Source organism: Lynx canadensis, chromosome A1 (assembly GCF_007474595.2).
Source record: "Lynx canadensis isolate LIC74 chromosome A1, mLynCan4.pri.v2, whole genome shotgun sequence".
Lineage (NCBI taxonomy): Eukaryota > Metazoa > Chordata > Mammalia > Carnivora > Felidae > Lynx > Lynx canadensis.
The window spans coordinates 207,035,270-207,060,910 of NC_044303.2; the positions used below are offsets into that span (position 1 = coordinate 207,035,270).

General features: G+C 39.6%; 1 protein-coding gene across 6 annotated transcripts in view; it reads left to right on the plus strand.

Moving 5' to 3' along the window:
* Nucleotides 1-1,752: 1,752 nt before the first annotated feature.
* Nucleotides 1,753-25,641, plus strand: part of PRKAA1 (protein kinase AMP-activated catalytic subunit alpha 1) — a 37,235-nt gene continuing 13,346 nt past the window's right edge. For 2 of the 6 annotated variants that reach the window (XM_030330708.1, XM_030330719.1), the window contains exons 1-4: nt 1,753-1,900; nt 18,988-19,129; nt 20,736-20,829; nt 24,737-24,881. In XM_030330708.1, the coding sequence (XP_030186568.1) occupies nt 1,774-1,900; nt 18,988-19,129; nt 20,736-20,829; nt 24,737-24,881 (508 nt within the window). In that variant the 5' untranslated portion in view covers nt 1,753-1,773. Of the gene's footprint in view, nt 1,901-3,322; nt 3,455-3,743; nt 3,835-18,987; nt 19,130-20,735; nt 20,830-24,736; nt 24,882-25,641 lie in introns of all 6 variants that reach the window. The other 4 variants (XM_030330715.1, XM_030330716.2, XM_030330717.1 and 1 more) reach the window with 4 other exon arrangements.

Here is a 25,641-nt window from a genome sequence, read left to right on the forward strand (position 1 = left end):
ATTGGTTTGCAAAATTCAGCTTCAGTTTGCTCCCTTGTAAGATCCTCTGTGGCTTAACCACAAAGGGCTGAGGTACTTTGTGATTTTTTTCTTTTAGGTTAAAAGAAATAACAGAATTTTGCTAGGCTGAATTCTAGACATGATGCAAATTTAAAATAATTTAAGATGATATTTCAGGGTAGGGGATTAAAGTTTTTTGGGGTGTGTGTGTGTGTGTGTGTGTGTGTGTGTGTGTTTTCCCTGAGAGAATCCAGCAAGCTATTTCTGCTTTGTAAAGATGCAACATGTCTGAGCTGCAGAAACTCACAAGGCAAACAAGTAAAGGTGAAGAAACCAGACAGCAAAAATTACAACTGTGACCACTGCCCACCCCACAAATATGTCATAGTCAAAGACTTCTTCTTAAGTTTCTGGTCCTTCAGAATATGTACTGTCCATAAAAATTTATCCAAGGCTAGTTGTTAACTATTCTGTGTTTATTTGATCAAAAGCTCAAGCTTTTGCTTCTTCTGCGGTGCCTCGGTTGGAACAAAGCCGTGCTTAATGCATGTTACTTTGATTTCATAAATAGCATATAAAAATCAGAGGAACCGGGTAGCTTTGGTTAGGAAGAAAAAGGATAACATTTTTTAGTCTCACTTTTTTATATTATTTTCTTGAAGAGCTCAACTCTTTGCCCACTGACACTGGCCCAAATGCTATGACTCTGCAAAATTGAGATATCTTGTTTTTTTAGACATTTGATTTTGCCCGTGTCAGCAGAATACAACTGAGTAGTGAACTGGCTTAACAATTTTAATATGAATAAGCATACTTTCTCTACTTCCTCTGTGATATGGCACGATCACGTCTGTATAGATAATAAAGTAAATTTTACTCGTTGCAGGTACAATACATATTTGTCGACTGATCTGGCTGATGCAACTGTAAGCCTTTTTTCAGTTCAGAGTCTACATTTTACCGACACCCGAAAAATACTAATTCCTATGTCTGTAACATCCCATTCCTGAGCAAACACACGTTCACAATATTCGCAACCTAATCCCTTCCAACAGAGCTTGCTTTTGGGAAGGAAATTTCAGAAAAAGCAACCAGAAGGAGGAAAGACCAACAACGCTACTTGAGCTGTCGAGGTGCCCAGTAACAACTTACTGGCTTAAAGTAACAACAACAACAACAAAGAGCGAGGGGAGGTGGGTGGAGAAAGGGGAAACTCCATCAAAGATGCAACTGACAACTCTCAGCGGCTTTTAGATTCCATCCGAACAGGAAAAACGAAAAGGTTAGAAAGCAGTGCCAGGGCGGTGTCCCCTGCCATGTTTCAATTCACGCTGCGCTAGTAACGAGCCACGCAACTGCTTCACCAGGGCGGGCTTCCTCAGTGCCCAACTCTCCCCTCGGAATCACGAGGAGATCGGTCCCCCTGCCCAGGAGGAACAACCGGGGGAGACCGCTGCCGGCACAAACTCCGCCGCGGAGCCGAGGGGCTGCCGCCCGCCCCCGCAGCTCAGGAAGCCCTCGCCCGCGCGCAGGTGGGCGGGCGCCCCAGGCCCAAACGAAGCCGCGCGAGGCAGGGGGTCCCGGCGGCCCTCGCAGCGACCCCCGCCCGCCCCGCCAGGGGGAGCGTCTGCGCCCGACGGCTGGCGGCGGGGACCCGGCGGGCGGCGCTGGGCGGCGGCCCCGCGGCGCGGCTGCCCTCCCGCGTCCCCACCCCCCGCCCCGCCCGCCCCCGGCGCGGCCCTGCCCGCCCCCTCCGCCCCCTCCCGCGGCGCCATGCGCAGACTCAGTTCCTGGAGAAAGATGGCGACAGCCGAGAAGCAGAAACACGACGGGCGGGTGAAGATCGGCCACTACATCCTGGGGGACACGCTGGGGGTCGGCACCTTCGGCAAAGTGAAGGGTGAGGACCCCCGCGGCAAGGGCGGGCCCCGGCCCGCGATCCGGGCGACTTCCGCCTTCCTCACCTCTTCATCCTCCCCCCGCCCCGGCGTTCCTCCTCTGCCGGGCTCGGCAGCCCCCGTCCGGGCTCCAGCGGGAGCGGAGCCCGCGGCCCCGCCGCGGGACTGCGGCGCGACCCTCCCCGGCGGGGTGGGGGTGGGGAGGGGACCGGTCGCCATGGCGACGGCGCCGCGGCCGGAGGGGCTCGCCCGTGCGAGGGGCGGGGATGCGGAGGTGCGAACTTTCCCAGGTGGGGCAGTGTGGCGCTGGGTGCAGGCGCCGGGGTCTCGGCGCCGAGCCCGGGCGAGAGGGCCTCCCGTTCGCTGGGGCTGTGCTCCCCGGGCTCAGGGCCGGCCCATCGCTTCCCCGGGAGTCCTCAGTATTGTCTGTATTTCCGTCCTCTTTAGGAGGTTCTCGACTTACCTGCCCCGGCTGATTCTCAAGTGTGAAATGTGTCGTTCCCCTCCTTCCTCCGCCCCCGCCCCCTCCCAACTAAGCTTGCTTTGGGCTTAGCTTACGGAATTCAAAAAAGAGGGCCATCTCGTCCGGAAGGATGACTAATTTTTTTCGAAGCAGTTAATGAATGTAAACTGGTCCTATATTTGCGATGCATGGTTTATGTTTTGAATGCAGACTCCGTGCCTTTAGTGTTTCTGATTTATCAGTTTTGCAGTCTCTGTGTGCCAAACCTGGTAGGTAGTGCAGACGTTGCCTGCAGATAGTATTTATTAGCTCATTAATGTAGTTCGTTTCCATTTATTTGCACAGGATATTTTTAACAACTTAGTGCACATCATTTGAACTTTTTTAAGGAAAGTGGAATCTCTTATCCTTGTGTTTCAACACAATATTCTGGAAATAACAAACTTGATCTCCAGCCCACCAATTCTGGCACAAAAAGTGTTTTGTTTTGTTTTGTTTTTTCTTTTTAAGTGTATTTATTTATTCTGAGGGGCAGAGAGAGAGAGACGGGGAGAGAAAGAATCCCAAGCCGGCTCCACGCTGTCAGTACAGAGCCACGTGCTCCATGCAAACCTGACATCCTGACCTGAGGTGGAATCAAGAGTGAGTCCCTTAACTGATGGAGCCACCCAGGTGCCCGTGGCACAAAAAGTTTAATTGCAAACCTTGTGAGACATAAGTTTTTTTTTCTTTAAAATATTTGACTTTGTTATTAGGGAGGTAGAGGAAGAAAGCATGGAACTGATAAATATAATTCATGCATTGGCTTTGGATAGATAATAACCCGTGACTTGCATATACTGAGCTCTTGGTAAATATTTGACTTGAAAGAACAAAAAAGTTGTGAAAGTCTGTGCAGTGAATTAACTAACTGAGCCTTGCTTTACCGGAGCTAAAATAAACATTTTCTGATTTTATCTAGGGATGGAAGAGGAGAACCCTTCCTTCTCTTGCTCTTTCTGAGTCATAGAACTGGAAAATTGCTGTATAGCCCACAGGGAAGCAACTGCCTAAGTCTTCTTTTGAGAATCAGCAAGGCCAACAATGTAAGAAAGTAAGAAGCAAATGCCAGAATAGGGTAACAACAGCCATCAGGGTGGGTCTGTATTAGGCCAGTAAGATGTCTCTGTGCCCTTGAAGTTATTTATTTTGGGCTATGCTGTTTCTTTACTTGTTAGCAATCGCAAACTGCTTTTCCTTTTCAAGTATTTGTAAGACATGGTCATTAATGCCCCAAAATAGTCTTGATAACCTCACTCCTCCCAGGATTCTGCTTGGATTAGGATGCTCGTCATTCTAATGTAGAACTGTGCAACGTCAGTTCTCATTTTCTTATTTGCTAGATGGCTTTTGGCATGGCAGATAGGAAAGCAAGAGGAAAATGTTCATGTTCTGGATTTGATCTGTGATGTGGCTGTAACATGAATCCCTCCAGTGAGTGCTGTTCTTTATCCTTCACTCTCTCACTTGTGCCTGTCTTGAAGTACCAAATACTGTCAAAGTCAGCCTCTCCAAATTGACTAATATTGATTGGCCAAATGTAGAAAGGCCAGTATTAGTCAAAGAATCACATGTCTCATAGATAGGGTTAAATTTGTTCATAAATATATTAGTTGATATTAGTCAAAATCTTCAGCCAGTGCTTTTTTCTTTTTTCTTTTTTTTTTTTAAGAGAGAGAGCGGGCATAAATGAGTGATGGGCAGAGAAAGGAGGAGAGAGAGAGAGAGAGATAGAAAGAGAGAGAGAGAGAGGGAAGCAGGACTCATCCGAAGTGGGCCTTGTGATTATTTTTTTTTACCCAAAGTGGGGCACCTGAAGCAGGGCTCAAGCTCACCCGTTGCAGGACTCCAACTCACGAACCATAAGATCACGATGATCTGAGCTGAAGTCACATGCTTAACTGACTGAGCCACTCTCTTTCTGTGGTTCTCTCTCCAAAGCAAGGAAACCTCAGCCTACCTCTCATGAATCTCATTGGCTCATACAGTCCCTGGGGTCGGGGATGCCAGGTGCTTGTGTTCCTAAGTAGGTACCAGCAAGGGAGATAGCATTACTCTTGGGAGGACCGTGGCCCACTGTTAGATGTGTGTGTGTGTGTGTGTGTGTGTGTGTGTGTGTGTGTGGTGGGGGCATCTTCTTATCTTCTTCTGAAGTACTTATTGGGAGACAGAATAAATACTTTACACAGAAATGGGTATTAATTGTTAGGAGAAAGAAAAGGGGGCCTAGATGCTAAGGGAGCCGGCAGAAATAACCTATGACAGTGGCGATGTTGGCAACTTTCACTAGCCTTAATTTGACAAGAATTTTTATGAATGCTACAATTAGCCATATATTTCAATGGAGATAATTCAGAGTATATGCAGCTTTTAAAATTAGTTATACACTTTGGTAAATTTAACACAGAAAAGGAATCTAATAGAAGATGTGACACTGATATGCAGAAAAATTCCTGATATGATATTTCATGCTTAGAGGGACTGTGAATTTGCAATGATTATTTTGTTTCTTATTACAGTCTAAAAAAGTCCTTTGGTAACTTAATGCCAACGTTTTGAGGGAAAGGTTTAAACAGACAACTCGGGTTGGTTTGGGATTATGCTTGAATTATCTCTTTTATTTCCAAGTTCTCTTTTTTTCTTCTTTCTTTTTCCTGGTTGTCAAGGTGTTAGTCTCCATTCCCGCACAGAGTCCACTCACTTTTCCCCCGGTACAACCATTATAAAAGAAAGCACAGATGAGCACAGTCATGTTATTGTTGCGGTAAATTAAAATGGCACTTTCTGTTAAGTTTTCCAAGAGAAGAGAAGATGGTCTTTTTAGTGGTGTAGGTGGTCTCTAGCAAATGAGTTGTTTATACAAATAATCTATTAATTAAGTTGGTATTTTTCTACATAAAACTGCAATTTCAGGTAAATAGGCCACTGTTCCCTTTGTGAATGAATCACAGTAGAAGTTATTTAAAAATTTAAGGAGGGTGTGTCTGCTGTAACTCTTAATCTTGGGGTCATGAGTTTAAGGCCCTACATTGGTATGGAGCTTACTAAAAAAAAAATCTTTACGGACAAAAAACATATATATATACATATATATATATATATATAGATCTACCGATGCTGATACACACACACATATATATATATATATGTGTGTGTGTATCAGCATCGGTAGATCTCAAGTTTATAAGGGTAGGCCACAAAAAACAAAGAAGTAGAAGAACATGTACAGTCATGCTGTTTATATAATTTTTTTAAATTCTTTTTTGGGGGGTATTTGTTTATTTTTGAGAGAGAGAGAGCATGAGCAGAGGAGGGGCAGAGAGAGAGGGAGACATAGAATCTGAAGCAGGCTCCAGGCTCCTAGCTGTCAGCACAGAGCCTGACTTGGGGCTTGAACCCACGAACTGTGAGATCATGACCTGAGCCTAAGTTGGACGCTCTACCGACTGAGCCATTCAGGCTCCCCATATAAATTTTAAAGTCATGCAAAAACACTCAGACATTCCTAATGCGAGTAAATTGGTACAGTATTTATTAAAGTGAACCCACCAATTCAACTTCTAGGAATTTATCTTATAGATACACTCCTGTGTGAAATAATAAGTTATTCATTGATACATTGTTTATAGATACAAGAGGTTGAAAGTAACTTTTCTAATAGGATAGTAGTTAAATTATGGTCAGCTGTGCAGTGATACATCCTGCAAACGTTAAAAACAAAAGCAGGAGACTTTATATAATTTAGGGAACAATTTCTAAGGTGTATTTTTAGGGGGAGAAATACGGCTAGTCAAACAAATGTGTATAGTATACCTACCATTTGTGTATAAAAAAACAGGAGCCAAAAGGTATTTAAGTGTAACTACTTGCATATGTGTGGAGTGTTCCTTTAAAGATACACGTAAAAGTTACATTAGTTGGTCAGTTACATTATATTAGATACACATAAAACAGCTACATTAGGTAGCAGGGGGACATTTCACTGTATATCCTTTTGTACTGTTTAATTGTCTAGTGCAGGTATTACGTTTTGAAAAGAATGTATAAAATTTGTAGAAATAAACATAGGGAAAACATTGTTAAAATATTGTTGTGTGTTCCTGTATGTGGAGCAGACAAACATTCAAGGTAGTGGTTACCTCTGGGAAGGGGGAGAGGAGCAAGGGATCTAGGAAGAGGCGTTCAGAGCTTCCCCTGCATTTGCATTTTTGCAGTGTTGTGTTGGCCGACTGGTGGTGGGTGGCACATGGCGGACATCTGGTTTGCCGTTTGGGATGCTTGAAGTGTTTTGTTAAGAAAACCTACCTTTCACATTTCCACCTTTTAAAACTCACTTCTCTCTAGGATTAAGTTATTTCCCTTCTGCTTTAAGATACGAGATTTTCTGACTCTTAGAATTTTAGAGTTGGTAGCTAATCGTTGACGAATCTGCTGTTCGTGTGAGGGAGATGTGAATTCTGGGAGCCTGTGCTGTGAGTGGCCTACAAGCCTTCCATGGCAGAAATACCCGTTTCCATTTTGTTCAAAAACGGTATCTTAGCACTACTGGAAAGCAGTGACAGTCTCAAGAGCAAATTTTGAGCTTTGGGAGGGGGGTGTGGTTGACTTGATGCCTATTTTGCCAACAATAGGGTCCGCTTGTTACTGTTCACTGACTGTGGAGCAGCAGTTAATTTGGCTGCAACTGAGTTTAGTCAATGCAGAATCTTTTGCTTAGTTTTGAGAAAGCAGTTCAGAGTTTGATACCATACCAAACCTTTTCCCCAGTTCTGCAGAGATAGATGGTAGAATACGTAGGTCTTAAGACTCGGAGTCAGAAGACCTATCCCAACTTGATCATATAATAGCTTTACTTCATCGAATTACATAATCGCTCAGAGCCTCCTAATTACCTGTATCATAGGTTTGTTGTGAGGCTCAAATGTGATAATGTGTTTTTTTCCTAAGCTGTTATATACTATATTTTCAAAAGTTTTATGCTCTGAAGTTCTAATATTGAAGTTTGTTGGTAATTGGGTTCAAGGCAAATATTTGTTCCCATAATTAAGGAAAAGAACAGATTACCGTATCATAGCTTTAAATTACCAAGCTTTTGCTGGGAAGAAAGAGGAAGAAAGACAATATTCAGAAGGGCTGTTGCCTACTCTAAAAGAGAAAATATTTGAGTCATCAGTGTTGGGACATTATTTGAAAACCTCAGAGGAAAAAGCCTGTATCCAAAGAAGACAGATTAAAAATGTTTAACTGGTTTCTCTACCAGGTGCTTCAGAGCCATTATTGTGTTAATATTCATAGTGCTTTCCCAAAAGGGAGAACATACATCCTCTCCCAAATGTGTCTTCTGTCCTAGTATATTGTAGGGCATACTTCGTAAAATTCATTGTGATAATTTTAGTTTTATGATTTTTCTAGCCTATAGAAAATTCAAATTCCCAAATTAGAACATTGGAGAGGGGGCTGTAAGAGTTGACTCCTGATAGGCTGTGAAGGGGAGGACACAACTTCAAAATGCAGAAAACCATGGAGCTGGAACAAATAGCCTAGGAGTAAGAGGTCCTATCCTGCCAACTCCCACAGATGTCACTGTGTGAAGGCACAGGGGAGTAAATGACGCTCATACAAGGTGAACATTTGCTTGGTTCCCATTCATTTTGTACAGTGTATCCCATTTAAGAATTCTGGGCATGTGTAGTACAGATTAGAAAACCTGTTTTCAGAAAAGATTACTTTTGTTAACTTGTTAATTTTAATGGTGAATTTCAAATATGAGAAAAAACTATTCGTTTCCTAGGGCTGCAGTAACAAAGTACCACAAACTGAGTGGTTTAGAACAACAGAAACTTATTCTTTCATGGTTCTGGAGGCCTAAAGTCCGAAATTAAGGGGTTTGTAGGGTTATACTCCTTCTGAAGGCTCTTGGTGAGAATCTTTTCCTTGCCTTTTCCAGCTTTTGGTGGCTCCTGGTGTTTCTTGGCTTGTGGTAGCAAAACTGTAGTCTCTGCCTTTGTCTTCCAGTGGCCTCCTGTAGGTGTGTCTGTTTTCTCTCTTCTTATTTAGGACAACATTCATTAAATACAGAACCCACTGTAAAGCTAGGATGATTCATTTTGAGATCCACACCTAATTACATTTGCAAATACCCTATTTCCACATAAGATCACATTCTGGGCTGTAGGGGCACTATTCAACCCACTACACTTGCCATTTTATATGCTTTTGGTTTTATGATCTTGGTTTCTCCCTTATAATACTTTAATGTTTGAGAGACTTTTTAAAACTTTTTGAAAACAATCTTTATTTATTTTGAGAGAGAGAGAGAGAGTGCATGCGTGAGCGAGCACACACGTGTTCGTGTGCTCTTGTGAGCAGGGGAGGGGCAGAAAGAATCCCAAGCAGGCTCCATGCTGTCAGCACAGAGCCCAACGTGGGGCTTGATGTTACAAACTGAGATCATGACCTGAGCCAAAATCAAGAGTCGGATGCTTAACTGACTGAGCCACCCAGGTGTCTCAGTTTTTGAGAAACTTTCAGTTGGTTTGCTAGAATGAATAAAGTGTGTTCTTGGTATCTTGTCTTAAAATGTTGAAATTGATGAGGCAGGTTTTTGGTAGACTGAATTAATTTTCTAGTACAGGAAAAAGATCACAGGAGTGGTGCCAGACACATAGTAGGTGCAGGTACTCAACTATTTCTTCTTTTTAAAATTTTTAATTTATTTTTTAAATTTACCTCCAAGTTAGTTATCATATAGTGCAACAATGATTTCAGGAGTAGATTCCTTAATGCCCCTTACCCATTTAGCCCATCCCCCTTCCCACAACCCTTAGTTTGTTCTCCGTATTTATGAGTCTCTTATGTTTTTGTCCCCTTCCCTGTTTTTATATTATTTTTGCTTCCCTTCCCTTATGTTCATCTGTTTTGTCTCTTAAAGTTCTCAGATGAGTGAAGTCATATGATTTTTGTCTTTCTCTGACTGACTAATTTCCCTTAGCATAATACCCTCCAGTTCCATCCACATAGTTGCAAATGGCAAGATTTCTTTCTTTTTGATTGCCGAGTAATACTCCATTGTACAAATATACCACATCTTCTTTATCCATTCATCCATTGATGGACATTTGGGCTCTTTCCATACTTTGGCTCTTGTTGATAGTGCTGCTATAAACATGGGGGTGCATGTGTCCCTTCGAAACAGCATATCTGTATCCCTTGGATAAATACCTAGTAGTGCAGTTGCTGGGTTGTAGGGTAGTTCTATTTTTAATTTTTTGAGGAACCTCCATACTGTTTTCCAGAGTAGTTGCACCAGTTTTCATTCCCACCAGCAGTGCAAAAGATATCCTCTTTCTCTGCATCCTTGCCAACATCTGTTGTTGCCTGAATTGCTAATGTTAGCCATTCTGACTGGTGTGAGGTGGTATCTCATTGTGGTTTTGATTTGTGTTTCCCTGATGATGAGTGATGTTGAGCATTTTTTCTTGTGTTGGTTGGCCATCTGGATGTCTTCTGTATAGAAGTGTCTGTTCATGTCTTTTGCCCATTTCTTCACTGGATTATTTGTTTTTTGGGTGTTGAGTTTGATAAGTTCTTTATAGATTTTGGATACTAACCCTTCATCTGATATGTTGTTTGCAAATATCTTCTCCCATTCCATTGGTTGCCTTTTAGTTTTGCTGATTGTTTCCTTCGCTGTGCAGAAGCTTTTTATTTTAATGAGGTCCCAGTAGTTCATTTTTGCTTTTGTTTCCCTTGCCTCCAGAGACATGTTGAGTGGTACTCAACTATTTCTTAATGAACAGAGTTTTAGAATAACTCTTATTGGCATGTGAGAATTCAGTCTATTATTCTTTTCAAAACTGTGAGCCTATAAATTAAGGATTCCTCTGATATGTTCAACTTCTTAGACTTATCCTTTATTAAAAGGATATCTGTATCTGTATTGTTATACTATGTAATGCCCTTTTAGGATTATCTTTTTAGGGGTGCTTGGGTGGGTCAGTTGGTTAAGCGTCCGATTTCAGCTCAGGTCATGATCTTGCAGTCTGTGAATTCCAGCCTGCGTCGGGCTCTGTGCTGACAGCTCAGAGCCTGGAGCCTGCTTAGGATTCTGTGTCTTCCTCCCTCTCTCTCTCTGCCCCTCCCCTGCTCACGCTCTCTCGCTCTCTCTCAAAAATAAATAAAACAATAAATTTAAAAAAAGGATTATCTTTTTAAAAAAGTTATCATGGGGTACCTGGATGGCTCAGTTGGTTAAGTGTCTGACTTCGGCTCAGGTCATGATCTGACGGTTCCTGGATTCAAGCCCCACGTCGGGCTCTGTGCTCACAGCTCAGAGCTTGGAGCCTGCTTCATATTCTGTGTCTCCCTCCCTCTCTGTTCCTCCCCAGCTCACAGTCTGTCTTTCTGTCTGTCTGTCTCTCAACAATACATAAACATTTAAAAAAAATTAAAAATAGCTTTATAAAAAAATTAAAAAGTTATCACATTTCACTTACTGTTTTGGGGAAAGCACAAGTTTTTGAGCTAGATCTGGGTCATGTTTTGATTTTACTAACCACCAGCTATAGGCCTTTGGGCAAGTTATTTCATCTTCCTGTGCCTCAGTTACCTGTCAAGTGTTGCTAATAATATCAGTCTTCCAGAGTTGGTTAGAGTTAGAGGGTCAGTAGGTTTGGACACAAAGTGGCTGTGTCATCATGCCTATTAATTACTAAGTTGTGTATCTTAATTAAATTGTTATGTGTTGCAAATCAATTAGATTTATATTTAAAAATAGTATTTGTTTACAAAAATGTGATTTAAGCTGAGTCAAATTACTCTGCGCTCTTCTATGACTGAATAAGCGTTCCTATAGTTTTTAGGTATTAGGTGAAATCACCAGCAAGGACTTGGTGCCAAGTGTATATGTCTAGCACTAATATGTTGAAAATTAACCAAAGTCAGGAAAGGGTCGAACTTTGGAAGCTAGAAATCTCGGGATTGATGGTTGATGGAAGGGGGAAGGATGGAGCAGGTTGGTGGAATTGAAGCTTATGAGGATGGGAGCTAGATGGATAGAAATCATAGCTATTAATTATTTAGCACTTATTATGTGCTTAAAGGGATGCTACTGACTCTAAGTGGATAAGGGGCACAAATCAAAGAGCTGAGATAATTGGCCGTGTGTGGATTAAACCAGAAAATTTAGAGCTGATTAGATAGGGAGAGGGGGCAGGTCTGGGAGCAATTGAAAATAAATAGCCCTAAATGGTAATAGCCACCATTTATTCATCAAGCATTTACTGTGCTGGACACTGTGGAAAGTGCTTTACAAACCCTACCTCATGTATTCCTTATAGTCACCCTTGTGTATGTGGTATTCTTATTTTTACAGACAACTGAATAGAAGGTTGAAGTTACTTAACTTTCCCAGGTCAAACATTTAGTAAAAACCTTCATACACAGAACCCAGGTCTGTGTGACTACAAAGTCTATGCTTTGTACACAGACTGCCTTCTTATGTGAAAGGAGAATGGGGCATTCAACCTGTTACTGAAAAATGTGAATCTAACACCCATCATTTTTTCTTTTTTTTCTTCCCTTTGGGATTTTGAATTGTAAAGAATATAAAACAGTAAGTAAAATATGAAAAAAAACCACTGTAGAATAACTTTTAATTTTGGTACATTATCATTTTTTTTTAATTTTCTTTTTTATTTTTTAAAATGTACATCCAAATTAGTTAGCATATACTGAAACAGTGATTTCAGGAGTAGATTCCTTAATGCCCCTTACCCATTTAGCCCACCCCCGCCTCCCACAACCCCTCCAGTAACCCTCAGTTTGTTCTTCATATTTAAGAGTCTCTTATGTTTTGTCCCCCTCCCTGTTTTCATATTATTTTTGTTTCCCTTCCCTTGTGTCCATCTGTTTTGTCTCTTAAAGTCCTCATATGAGTGAAGTCATATGATTTTTGTCTTTCTCTGACTAATTTCACTTAGCATCATACCCTCCAGTTCCATCCACGTAGTTGCAAATGGCAAGATTTCATTTTTTTGATTGCTGAGTAATCCTCCATTGTGTGTATATACCACATCTTCTTTATCCATTCATCCATCGATGGCCATTTGGGCTCTTTCCATACTTTGGCTATTGTTGATAGTGCTGCTATAAACATTGGGGTGCACGTGCCCCTTCAAAACAGCATACCTGTATCCCTTGGATAAATGCCTAGTAGTGTAATTGCTGGGTCGTAGGGTAGTTCTATTTTTAATTTTTTGAGGAACCTCCATACTGTTTTCCAGAGTGGCTGCACCAACTTGCATTTCCAGGCACATTATCATTTTCATAGAAATATTTTTGGTATAGGTAGACAATGTAGAATACATATGTTTTTGTTTGCTCTTTTCATGATTATAAGAGCATTTTCTATAGTCTTCCTCTGAGAGAGAGTTGGAATAACAATGTATTAAACTGTTCTCTAAAATTGGTCATTTAGTCTTTTCTTAAAACACTATAATAAAAATAATTATGTACATGTTAAAATGTACTTAATTCTAAGTTACATTCCGAGGAACTATATAAAAAATATATATCACTCTTTCTCTTAAAAAATTTTTTTTAAATGTTTATTCATTCTTGAGATAGACAGAGCATGAGTGGGGGAGGGGCAGAGAGAAAGGGAGACCCAGAATCCCAAGCAGTCTCCAGGTTCTGAGTTATCAGCACAGAAACTGACGCAGGGCTCAAACCCACAAACCGTGAGATCATGACCTGAGCCAAACTCGGACGCTTAACCAACTGAGCCACCCAGGTGCCCCAAAATCACTCTTAATGCGGTCTAGTATATCAGCTGTCTTTTTCTTCCCCTAAAATGTTTCTATTGGTTTGCCAGCCGTGCAAAAGGAATTAGTGCACTAATTTTCCCTTAAAAAAACAAACTGATCACGTACCCTGCTTATTTACTTAGTTGTGTGTGTGTGTGTGAGAGAGAGACAGAGAGGTTGAATTTGATCTCTACAGTGGCTGTTACAACACCTTTCTCCTCCCTGTTACTGTTCAATTTTTGTTTGAATACTATTTGTACAGTCATACTTCTGTGATTTCTGTTGTTTCAGAAATGAAGATATGCCTCTATTTCTTCTAAGTAATCTCTAATTTGATGAAATGCTCAGGTATTAGAACAACGTCTTTAGTCGTACTTTGTTTGGTTATTGATTTCGTTCTGTTTACTTACTCTTCTTTTACTGGGGAGGGACTTCTATTATTCATAGGTGGAATAGTATTTATTCTCTACTCGCTATTACTCATGAGTTGAATTTCACTTGATTTCCTGTTCTTTGTCTATCAGCATCCATCCTTTGAGTGCTAATTTTGATTTCTTCCTAATTTTTGGTATGTTTACAATAAAATTTTCTCATATTTTTACAACTTACTGCTAATTGTTGTAAAATTCATCTTGCTCTGCTCTTCCTTTTATATTTCCTTTTTTGTTTAAAAGATTTTATTTTATTAAAAATTTTAAAAAATATTTATTTTTGAGAGATAGAGAGACAGAATGTCTTGGTGGAGGAACAGAGAGAGAGGGAGACACAGTCTGAAGCAGGCTCCAGGCTCTGAGCTGTCAGCACAGAGCCCAAGGTGGAGTTCCAACCTACAAACTGTGAGATCATGACCTGAGCTGAAGTAAGATGCTTAACTGACTGAGCCACCCAGGTGCCCCTTTATTTTTATTTTTTTTAAATGGGCCTAACGCCCAGTGCAGAGCCGAGTACAGGGCTTAAACTCAAAACCCTGAGATCAAGACCTGATCTGAGATGGAGAGTAGGACGCTTAACTGACTGAGCCACCCAGGCACTCCTTAAAAGATTAAAATCTTTTAAAATAATTTAAACATAAATGTTTGAGTAATTTCTACACCCAATGTGGGTTCAAACTTACAACCCTGAGATCAAGAGGCACATGCTCTACTGACTGAGCCAGCCAGATGCTCTGTAACTTCTGTATTTCTTATCACCTTGTGATAGTTAATTTTTTCTACAACATTCATGTATTCTTGGGTTCATGTTTTAAATGTTCATGTGTTAATTAATGTCTGTTCTTCTTGCTTTATTCTTTTGTACTTTAAAAAACTTTTTGGTTTTTCCTACCTTACAGTTATTTTGGTCATCTTCAGAGGCCAGGAAGGTCCCAGGGACCCAGGTTGCTTTTGGTCAGTTCTGTTTTCTGTGGCAATGTTAACTGGTATGTAGCAGATGTTCAGTACATGAAATGAATTTGAAAGAATACTTTGAGTCTCTATTGCAGTTCCTTCTTTAATGATAGAATGCACATCTGGAGTTTTGATAAGACCCATTGTTTCTTGGGTGCCTGGGTGGCTCAGTTGGTTGAGTGACCTACTCTTGATTTTGGCTCAGGTCATGATCCCAGGGTCATGGGATCCCTGACATGGGATCAAGCCTTGTGTCAGGTTCCATACCGAGTGTGAAGTCTGCTTAAGATTCTCTCCCTGTCTTCCTTAGCCCCTCTACTTTGTGCACGCTCTCTTTAAAAAAAAAAAAAAAAAAAAGACTCTTGTTGCATAGTTAATCTGGGTTGAGATTAAGTTGAGCAGGGTATCCTATGAGAGGAGACTGGTTGATTTGTGATGAATTGGGAGTTCAGTCCCAAATGGATTCTGCTTTAACATTCCTTCTGATTCAGAGTCTGCCAGTAGTATCCAGTATTGTGGCTATTTCCCAGTCCTTTTTCAGCTATGCAGTTAATGGGAGAGAGTTTCTACTAAGCCATTGCTTGGAGATTTTGGGGGTAATTCAGACAGATGAGATTACTACTTCAGGTATCAATAAACTAGGTCTCAACAAACTAAGATACTTCATGAATTAGGGTTTAACAGTCAAGTTGACTGCACTTAATCACATCTGATTGGTATAGGAGATTGGAGAAAGCCTTATCCGAAATTAGAATGTGCTTCCAATTTTCAGTCCCATTTCAGCTGTGATTATAGGTTTTTCTTTGTTACTGATTTCATGTGTATTTTAATTACTTTTTGATGGAAGTATGTCCAGTGTGTTCCTATTCTACCATCTTTCAGGAAAGTTCTATATTTTCTTAGCCGTGGGTGGTTTTGAGATTAGTCAAGCTATACAAATGGTGGTTATAAGAAAATTTAGAGATTCCATTTACATTGTAGTAGTTTGAAACTGGCATTTTTGATTCTGTGATAATGCTTTGGGTTAGGGTAGACTATGTTGCAGTTGTATATTTGTTCACTTGCTGGGAAGATGTACATTCCAGAGGTATTGTGCAGGTTAAAGAATCTGGACAAAGTAGGAGGTGAATTTAGGTGATAAATTGTATTTTTGAGAAGGATTGAGACTTACTGTGACTTAAACAGTTTTCTTGGAGTCTTAATGCTTTTTTCTGCAAGTGTGAAATACCTGTATAACTTACCTTGGATTTAATATTATTAATTAAAACATTTAAGGAAAATAGCAAATGCTTAAAAAAATTCGAAGTAATTAGAAACTACCCCATCCCCTGACCTTCTCAGCTGAAGGGAGCATGGGGGCAGAGAAGCCCATCACTCATTGTCTTGGTTGGCTTGGTGGGGGGAAAATGTTGAATTATTGAAAACCATTGGACTAGATGATCTGTAAGGTTCTCTTTAGTTCTAAAATTTTATTGTTAAGTCACCAAGAGCACCTATTAAGTGAGGAGCAAGCAGTGAGTTTTGTCTTTAGAAAGCTAATTTAATTATCTTGTTGCTCCCCTGCTTGAAAACATGCAGTGGTTCATAATCCTTGAGGGTTTCTAAAGGGTGGGCAGGCTCAACTCCATCCCAAATCCCAGATCAAGCAGGAAAGCCTATTTAGATTGGAATAATGAGAAAAAGTCTTTGTTTAAAGTAATGTTTTAAACACAAGAAGTTTAAATCTTTTTTTAAAAAACTTATTTATTTTGAGAGAGAGAACACATGCTCATGTGTGCATGCATGAGCAGGGGAGAGGCAGAGAGAGAGGGAGAGAGAGAATCCCAAGCAGGCTCCATGCTGTCAGTGCAGAACCCAAGGTGGGGCTCGATCCCACGATCTTGAGATCACAACCTGAGCTGAAATCGAGAGTCAGATGTTTGACTGACTGCCACCCAGGCACCCCTAGACACAAGAAGTTTAAATTATCAATATTGAGTTTTCAACTTGGAAATGATAAAAAGTATCATAATTATCTGCTAAGGGCTGCCATAACAAAATACCTCAGCCAGAATGGCTTGAACAGCAGTTTATTTTCTTACAGTCTGGAGGCTAAACATCGGAGATCAAGGTTTCAGAAGGGTTGATGCCTTCTGAGGCTTTCTCCTTAGCTTGCAGATGGCTGCCTCTTCCCTGTGTCCTCCCAGTTTCCCGTGTGAACCCCTGCTCTCTCTCTTTCTGTGTACAGATTTACTCTTACAAAGATACACCAATCAGGGGGTATTCAGACCTACCTGATCTATTTCAACAGTCACTTTTTTACAGGCCCTATTTCCACATACTGTCACATTCTGAGAGGGAGGGTTCCAACATGAATTTTGGGGGGAGACACAATTCAGCACATAACATACATAAATAACTAAGAAGGAATTTCTTATTTATCATTACCTTTGCCTTTCAGTTGGTAATTACCAAGATCACCAGGGAAAGCTCTCAGCTATTGGTCTTGGTCTTACAAACTATGTTCTACTTTAGAAGACAGCATTTTCTTCCTAAAAAGCTAAAACCCTAAACCACTTATTTACAAAAAAATTGATACATGTATATTTCAAAAAGTCAAATAGTGCTAAGAGGTGTATTTATAAAACAATTCCTTACCCACACTCTCAACTCTTAGCTGTTTTTTCTTATATTTATCTCTAGGTTGTTGTTTCTTTTTTAAACCTCCATATTTCAAATTGATCCATGCATGTGTACAAACTATTTCTTAATTCTTGTTGTCAGATTTTTATTGTTGTTGTTGAGTTTCTGTTAGAGTAGATATGGATTTAAGTTCTCTTACACCTTTTCCTCTACACCTTCATTCTCCTAATAATTATATCATAGTTAAAAAACCCTACATTTAGCATTTCATAATTGTGACTGTGTAAAAACTATATGCCAAGGCAATACTGTGACTATATATATTTTTTAAATGTTCATTTATTTTGAGAGGGGGCTGGTAGAGAGAGAGAGGGAGACAGAGAATCCCAAGCAGTTTTCATGCTCGGTGTGGAGTCCATTGTGGGGCTTGATCTTATGACCCCAAGGTCATGACCTGAGCTGATATCAAGAGTCGGATGCTCAACTGAGCCACCCAGGTGCCCTGTGACTATATTTTCTTACATTACTTTTAATTTTTTCCTGGAGTTATTAAGTTAACCTTGGTTTGTCCATTTTCTTAGTTTTCTTTAAACCTGAGGCTAAATTTCCTGTATCTTCAAATGCTTTTGTAAAATCTCTCTCAATACAGCATTCCAAACTTTCAAACCTATAAAAAATAATTTATCTGTCCCCCCCCCCCCCCATCTTGGCTCCTCTGTCACATTTCTGTCTGGATTTGTTGCCTCTAGGCCTTCTACACATCTGTTACCTAGGACTTTGCTTCATTACCATATTGGAGATCTCTTAGTTTTTCTCCTATATTTGATCCCTTCTTTAGTGGATATTATCTTTCTTCATTTTCTTCCTAATTTTGATAGAATATATATTCTCCAGTAGGTTCTAGGGAAAGGGTAAATAAAAGCTAAAATTTTGGAGACTAAATCCTATTATTACCATTGATTATCTGGGCATAACATTCAGAATTGAAAGAAAATCACTGAAATTTTTTATTCTTGGGGCACTTGGGTAGCTCAGTTGGTTAAGCGTCTGACTTTGGCTCAGGTCATGATCTCATGGTTCACGAATTTGAGCCCTGTGTTGGGCTCTGTGCGGACAGCTCTTGAGCCTGGAGCCTGCTTCAAATTCTGTGTCTCCCTCTCTCTCTCTGCCCCGCCCCTGTGCACACTTTATCTCTCTCTCTCAAAAATAAAAACATTAAAATTTTTTTTTAAATTTTATTCTTAAAAATAGAAATGGCATGCTCATGAACTGAAATTTGAATGGTTCAAGGGGTTATGGAGAGGGGGAGTGTGTCTGTGGCATGAGGGCATTTTGGGGGATGGTGGAACTATTCTGTATTTGATTCTAATGGTGGCTTTACCAGTTACTATATGTTCAACTTCATAGAACTGTTCACCAAAAGCAAAAAGTTCAGTTTTTTTTTAAAGTTCAGGTTGTATGTATGATAGCTTAAGAATTAAAAAATCAGAATTTAAAAGTGCAAAAAAGTATATAGCAAAAAGGAAGTCTCTTCTTTCTCTCTGTGTTAGCTTTCCAGTTTTCCTTTTTGGAAGAAACCACTGTTACCAGTTTCTTATGTATTCTCCCACTTAATCACTCTTGAACATGTAAACAACATTTAGAGGCAAATCAGGTAGAATTGAAAGGAACTTAAATTTGCTCAGTATTTTCTGAGAGTGCAAACTCTTAGAATACATGTAAATATGTTATTAATCAAGCCTGGCACTAACTGGTTAAAATTATTTCTCCTACAGTTGGCAAACATGAATTGACTGGGCACAAAGTTGCTGTGAAGATACTCAATCGACAGAAGATTCGAAGCCTTGATGTGGTAGGAAAAATCCGCAGAGAAATTCAGAACCTCAAGCTTTTCAGGCATCCTCATATAATTAAACTGTAAGAACTGATTGTATTAAATGTAGTCATATCATTTTAAAATAATTTTTGTTAACCAGCTTACTCTGACAAGTGAGAAGGATGACTGACATTTCTTGAATCTTCCCTCAAGATTTAAAGATTTTTGCCTGTTCATGTATTTATCTATATCTAACCCTGTTCTTGGTCACCTAAGCCTGTGTTCATGTTTTGCCCTTGTGCTTATCAGCTGTTACCTTTCTCATTCTTTCTTGTCTTCTGGACATGCCTTTCTGATAGATAACTTTCTGTGTCCCTGTTGCTGTAGAGCCAACAATGATTTGCTAGTAAAAACTCTTGACATCCAAATTTCCACATGATGTCACTTAGCCAGTAGAAAGGGTGTTCCCCCTGTACTGCTTATATCTGAGAAAACAAATAATGACCGATAAAATTTTAGGACTCCAGTATTTCAGAAGGGCAGTGATATTATGGTTGTTTTACAGTGGCCAATTGTAGGGTCTCCATATAACTTACTTATTGCTCAGTTTTCTCATGCGGGCTGTCAGTGACAACTGCTTAGCTTTTGTACTGAATGAGCTGACTCAAAATTTGTTTCACTCTCCTCTCATTTGCTGAGGTGCTGTAGTTTTAAGTGCTGTCCATATGCTGATGACTTCTCCATACACATCTCCTGCTTTGTTACCTCGTCCCCTAACTCCAGATCCCTCCCTCACTGCGTACTTCACATCCCCATGGGGATGCTAGAGCTGAACTTTCTGTTACCCTCCCCCAAGCCTGCTCTTCCCACAGCTGTCACCCTCTGTGAATATCCAGTTCCTTAGGGCAGAGACTTAGGAACCATCCTGAACTTCCTGTCATCCATTCCATTTCTTTCTTCAAAATCTATCTAGAATCCGAGTGTTCCTCAGTTCCTTCATTACCATCAGCCTAGTTTGAGCCACTGTCATCTCTGTCACAGACTCCTGCAGTAGACTATTGCTTCCACGTTTACCATCCCATCAGTTCTTCATGTTGTTGCCATAAATTAAAGTTTCCTTTTTAAGAGATCAGATCACATGACTACTTTGCTTAAAACCTTTAATAGCTTTGCATCTCCCTTACAGTAGAAGTCAGGCCTCATCGTGGTTTGTAAGGTTCTGTCCTCTGGTCTCCAGTTAGCTTTTTGAGTCCACATCCTATTTCTTTCTGCCAGCTCACTCTGCTCTAGCCATCTTACCATTCCTCAGACATGCCAGACAGACTTGTACCTCGGGGCCTTTGCACTTGCTGGCTCACCTTCTTCCTAGATCGTGGTATGGTTTGCTCCCTTCCATCAGGTTCTGCTCAAATGTTACTTTATTGGACAGTAGTCCTTCCTTAAATGCCCTGTGTGAGAGGTTCCTCGTAGTTTGTTTTATTTCTCTTCATAGCAAGTTCTACCACCTGAGATATTGCTTATTTATTTAGTGTCTGTTTCCTGGCTCCTGGAACATGAACTCCATGAAGGCAGAGAATTTGTTTTGTTCCCTGCAGCTTTCCTGGATTCTAGCACAGTGCCTGCTATATTATAGGCACTTAGTAAATATTTACTGAATGATGAATATACATGTTTTAATATTGGTAGATAAATGTTTTCTCTCACCAGGTACCAGGTCATCAGTACACCATCTGATATTTTCATGGTGATGGAATATGTCTCAGGAGGAGAGCTATTTGATTATATCTGTAAAAATGGAAGGGTAAGCAGTTCTGATTTAATCCTGTATATATTTTGTAACTCCCCTTATTCCTTACTAGCTTCAAGATGTCAGAGAGCAATTTTGTTAAGAGGTCTACTTAATAACCAGTTTCCTTAGTCATATATTTGTCTAGAATCATAGACGATTTAGAGTTAGAAAAGACCTTAAAGACTATTTCCTTAGTCTACTTACATGGAAGTGGAAGCTGAGACTCACAATTTATAGATTTACTCAAGGTCACATGATTTATTAATGACAGAATTGGATTGAGACCCCAGAACTCATGATCCTCCAACTCATGCTTTTGGGGTATACAAATACTTGTAATACATATCTTGAAGTATATATTTAATCCTTACAAAACATATTAAAGATCTAGGCCTTGCTAGTCAACCCTAGCCACATTTAAATTGCATTCATTTTTTGGTTTCAGAAATCTGATGTACCTGGAGTAGTAAGAACAGGCTCCATGAAGGAGGTAGGAATTAGACTTAAAGAATTTAGAGTTGGAAGGAACTTTAGAAGATATTTTGAACAGTTTCTTAAGTTACAGACATAAAAAGTAAACACTGCCCCTCCTGCCCATGTTTTTCTCATACCCAGGTTATGTGGTATGGCTAAAACCTCTTTCTAGAAGAGCTGTGTCTAGCAGTGAGAAGCCATTTTTTTTCCCTCTCAATCTAAAGTTCTTTATATCATTCACTCATTTGTTCTATGTAGCATATCTATTTACTTTCATCAAAATCAAACTCATTAACCAAGTTAATTTTGATTTTACCATTTTTTAACATGGTTCATTTCAATTTTCAGGTATTCCACTTCTCTATTCTGTGTACCCCCTCCCCCCATGCTATGCTATGCCTGGAAAAATGGAAACAGGCACAAGTTGGATTGGTATCTTGTTTTCTTATCTTTTCCATTTGTCATTTCTTGGTCATTTTTCTTCTGTGGTATATTAAAATTTCAGCTGTTGGGGTGCCTGAGTGGCTCAGTCAGTTGTGTCCGACTTTGGCTCAGGTCATGGTCTTGTAGCTGGTTAGTTTGAGCCCCACATTGGACTCTGTGCTGATAGCTCAGAGCCTGGAGCCTGCTTCTGATTGTGTCTCTCTCTGCCCCTCCCCCACTCACGCTGTGTTTCTGCCCCTCTCTCAAAAATAAATAAACATTTAAAAAATTTTAAATTTCAGCTGTCATATTTTCTATTTCAAAGATCTTGTTTTCTGAAATTTTCTTTTTTCTTTATATATTTTTTTAAAGTTTATTTATTTATTTTGAGAGAGAGAGCAAGTGTGCAGGTATGCACATGTGGGAGGGGCAGAGAGAGAGAGGGAAAGAGAGAATCCTAAGCAGGTTTCATGGAGCCTGATGAGTGAGATCTTGACCTGAGCTGAAATCAAGACTTGGACGCTTAACTGACTGAGCCATCTGGGCGCCTCTGAAATTTTCTTTTTTAAATAGCCAGTTCTGCTCCACAGATATAATAACCTTATCTGTCTAAGGATAATAATTAGTTGGTTTTTTTTAAGGTTTTAATTTTAATTCCAATGTAGTTAACATGCAGTGTTATATTTGTTTCAGGTGTAAAATACAGTGATTCAACAATTCTGTACCTTACTTAATCAGTGCTCAACATAAGTGTACTCTTAATCCCCATCACACTTTCACCCATTCCTCCCACCTCTGGTAACCACCAGTTTGTTCTCTGTAGCTAAGAGTCAACAGTTGTTACTTACTTACTTACTTACTTACTTATTTATTTATTTATTATTTAAGTTTTCCTCTGTTCCCTGCATTGTTACTGTACCTTTTGTGCTCTCTGTTCCCTTTTTTTTTTTTTTTTCCTGTTCATTTTATTGGTCTCTGTCTTTTGTAAAGGCCCTTCCTCAGATATCTGGTGATTCTTGGTTGTCCACTTATATTTGAGTGAGGTACTAAATGCCAAGCTCATGTAGGTGGAACTTAATGATTGGTGAGCCTTCCCATAGGTGGAATAGGTAGGGATCTGTCCATTTTGTTAGGATGCACCAAATACCAGTAATTTCAAATAGTTTTCCTTAGATCAGAGGGTTGCTCTGGAAGCAATGTTCCAATTTCCTTGAGGGTATTAGCTTAGCTTGCAGTTCTCTGAGAGCTGAATTGGGAAGAGGCCTGCAAGTCTCAGTAGTTAGTATGTTGACTTTCACTTAATCCCTGTGTTTTCCTTCGGGCACCTCATCCCTGCCTTGGTGTCCTTGAGAACAGAGCTGGTTTGGTCTTACTCAAAAGCAAATCATGGGTCTTATTCCCCCCGTAGGGGTGAATTTAAAACTTCAACCAATTGTCCTGCTTTCGGTCCACCTCTCATTTCTCCCTTCACGAATTTCCATCGTTTCTAATTTCTAAGCTTTTCCAGAGTTCTGTGTGCAGGCTAGTTTAGTATTGGTTTCCACCCTGCAGGCTTAAGGTTTCCGCTTTCTCTGTTTGGTCAAGTCTTCATCGTTCATCCACTCTATAGCTTGGTGCCTCCTTATGATTTTACTGTTGTCACTTTTCTTGCTCTTTTCGTCTTTTTATGCTAATGTCCTTTTAGTGATATTTCAAGGTGTGGAGACAAAAGATTCAGTCTACCATGCTTAACTGCAAATATGCTTTAACTTTTCTAACTTTCCTTTGGAGACTTCTCCTTTTTCATCTTTTGTACTGTATTTATTGTTAATATGGTATAATTTTCATTTTTGTAGTCTGTTTAGTTAATTTACCTATTATATTTTGTTTAATCAATTAAGTTTTATTTCACATTTAGAACACATTCTTTTTTTTATTTAGTATATTTAATATAAATAAAGTTGTGTTAAAAAAAGTGAACCTACATTTCTTCTAGAAATAAATGTGTTAGATTATTAGCAGGTTATTTTCTCTAGAGGAAGGATGTCTCATTGTACTTCATTAGTTTTAATTTTGCTTTCAAAAGAAATTACTAGTTCACCTTTTCTCCCAGATTGTCCATGCCATTTAAAGTGTAGAAGTCTGGCTTTAGAATGCTAATTTGTGACCTCTGTTAGAAAATTGCATATTATAGAGAATTAATAGGCTGTTTATTAAATATGACTTCATGGGTACAGGCTCATCCAAATAATGGTTATAGCTTTGGGGAAAAAAAATCCTAAAACAAGACAATATGGATAAATGGATAAATGGAAGTTCTTAAAGAATATTTTTTAAAATGTTCCTGCATAAGATAATTTTTTCAGAAAACAGACTAAAGATACATGTTTTTATATTTTATAAAACAAATGAATTAAGGTTTTTCTTTTGTTAAAACTAAAAAGTCTTTATTTCAGGACATATAACTTGATTGCTTGCTAATTCATTAACAGTCTTGAATGTTACTTCCTCATATAGTCTAAAATAGTATCACCCACCCCAACATAATTCTGTGCCCTTATTCTGCTTTATTTTTCTTAAAATACTCCTTGATGGTCTCTTTATTTCTTTATTGTCTATTTTCATCAACTAGATTAAGAGCCTTTGTTTTATTCATTGCTGTATCGTGAGTGCCTAGAACTGCTTGGCACACTAAAGATGTTCAATAAATATTTGTTAAAGGAATGAAGGATTAAATGTTTCCAGTGTATAGGAGAAAACATATCTAGTTTCAAGGAGAAGTTGAAACTATTTGAAATAGCTCATGAAATACAGGGGAAAGCAATGTAGTCACAAGAGTGGTAACAGAAAGTTGAGTTCCAAGATCCTCTTAGCATTTTGGCTTTGTGCTGATTGTACCCATCTCCCCATTTCAAAAGTATCTCAGGATGAGTTTCATTTGGAAGGTTTCATGCGTTTTGATGGTTTTATAGGTTGGAGAGTTGTAGGTAGAAAAATTTCTTCTGAAAAGCACACCTTTAAAATGCCTCTCTACTTTTCGTAGCTGGATGAAAAAGAAAGTCGGCGTCTGTTTCAACAGATCCTTTCTGGTGTGGATTACTGTCACAGGCATATGGTGGTCCATAGAGATTTGAAACCTGAAAATGTCCTGCTTGATGCACACATGAATGCAAAGATAGCTGATTTTGGTAAGGAGATTTTTATAGTTTCGAATATTCATTATGTTTAATGAACATCAAAGCATTCTTCAGATAAGTTTTACTTCTATGCAATGGACTAAGTATCCCCAAATAGTGTATCCTCACCATTTTGCCTATGAGCATACAGAAAGGAGAAGAAGTGACGAATTCTCTTCTTAACTTTATGTCTTTAAAATTTAGTTTTAGGACAATAGGTAAATAAATTGGCAGCATTAGAGACATCATTTGAATAGAGACTATTATTTGTGAAGGAGAAGTTAGCAACTTTATTTCCAGTTTTTTTTTTTCTTAAAGTTTATTTTGAGAGAGAGCATAAGTGTGGGGTGGGGGGCAGAGAGAGAGAGGGAGAGAATGAAAATGAATTATAAGCAGGCTCTGAGATGCCAGTGCAGAGCCCGCCCTGAGGCTTGAACTCATGACCTGAACCCAAATCCAGAGTCATGCTTAACCGATTAAACCACCTAGGTTCCCCTCCAGTATGTTCTTTTGATCAAGTATGGAGCAAGAGGAAAGAGACTGAATGGAGTTATACAAACTCTGAAAGCCAGAAGGTAAACTGTATGAACAAAATCAGTCATTCATTCATTCATTTTTAAGAAGTTTATTTCTTTATTTGGAGAGACAGAGTGCACGCACTCAAGTTGGGGATAGGCAGAGAGAGAGCGAGAATCTTAAGCAGGCTGCATGCTCAGCTTGGAGCCCGGCGCTCTTGATCATGCCACTGTAAGATCATGACCTGGACTGAAAT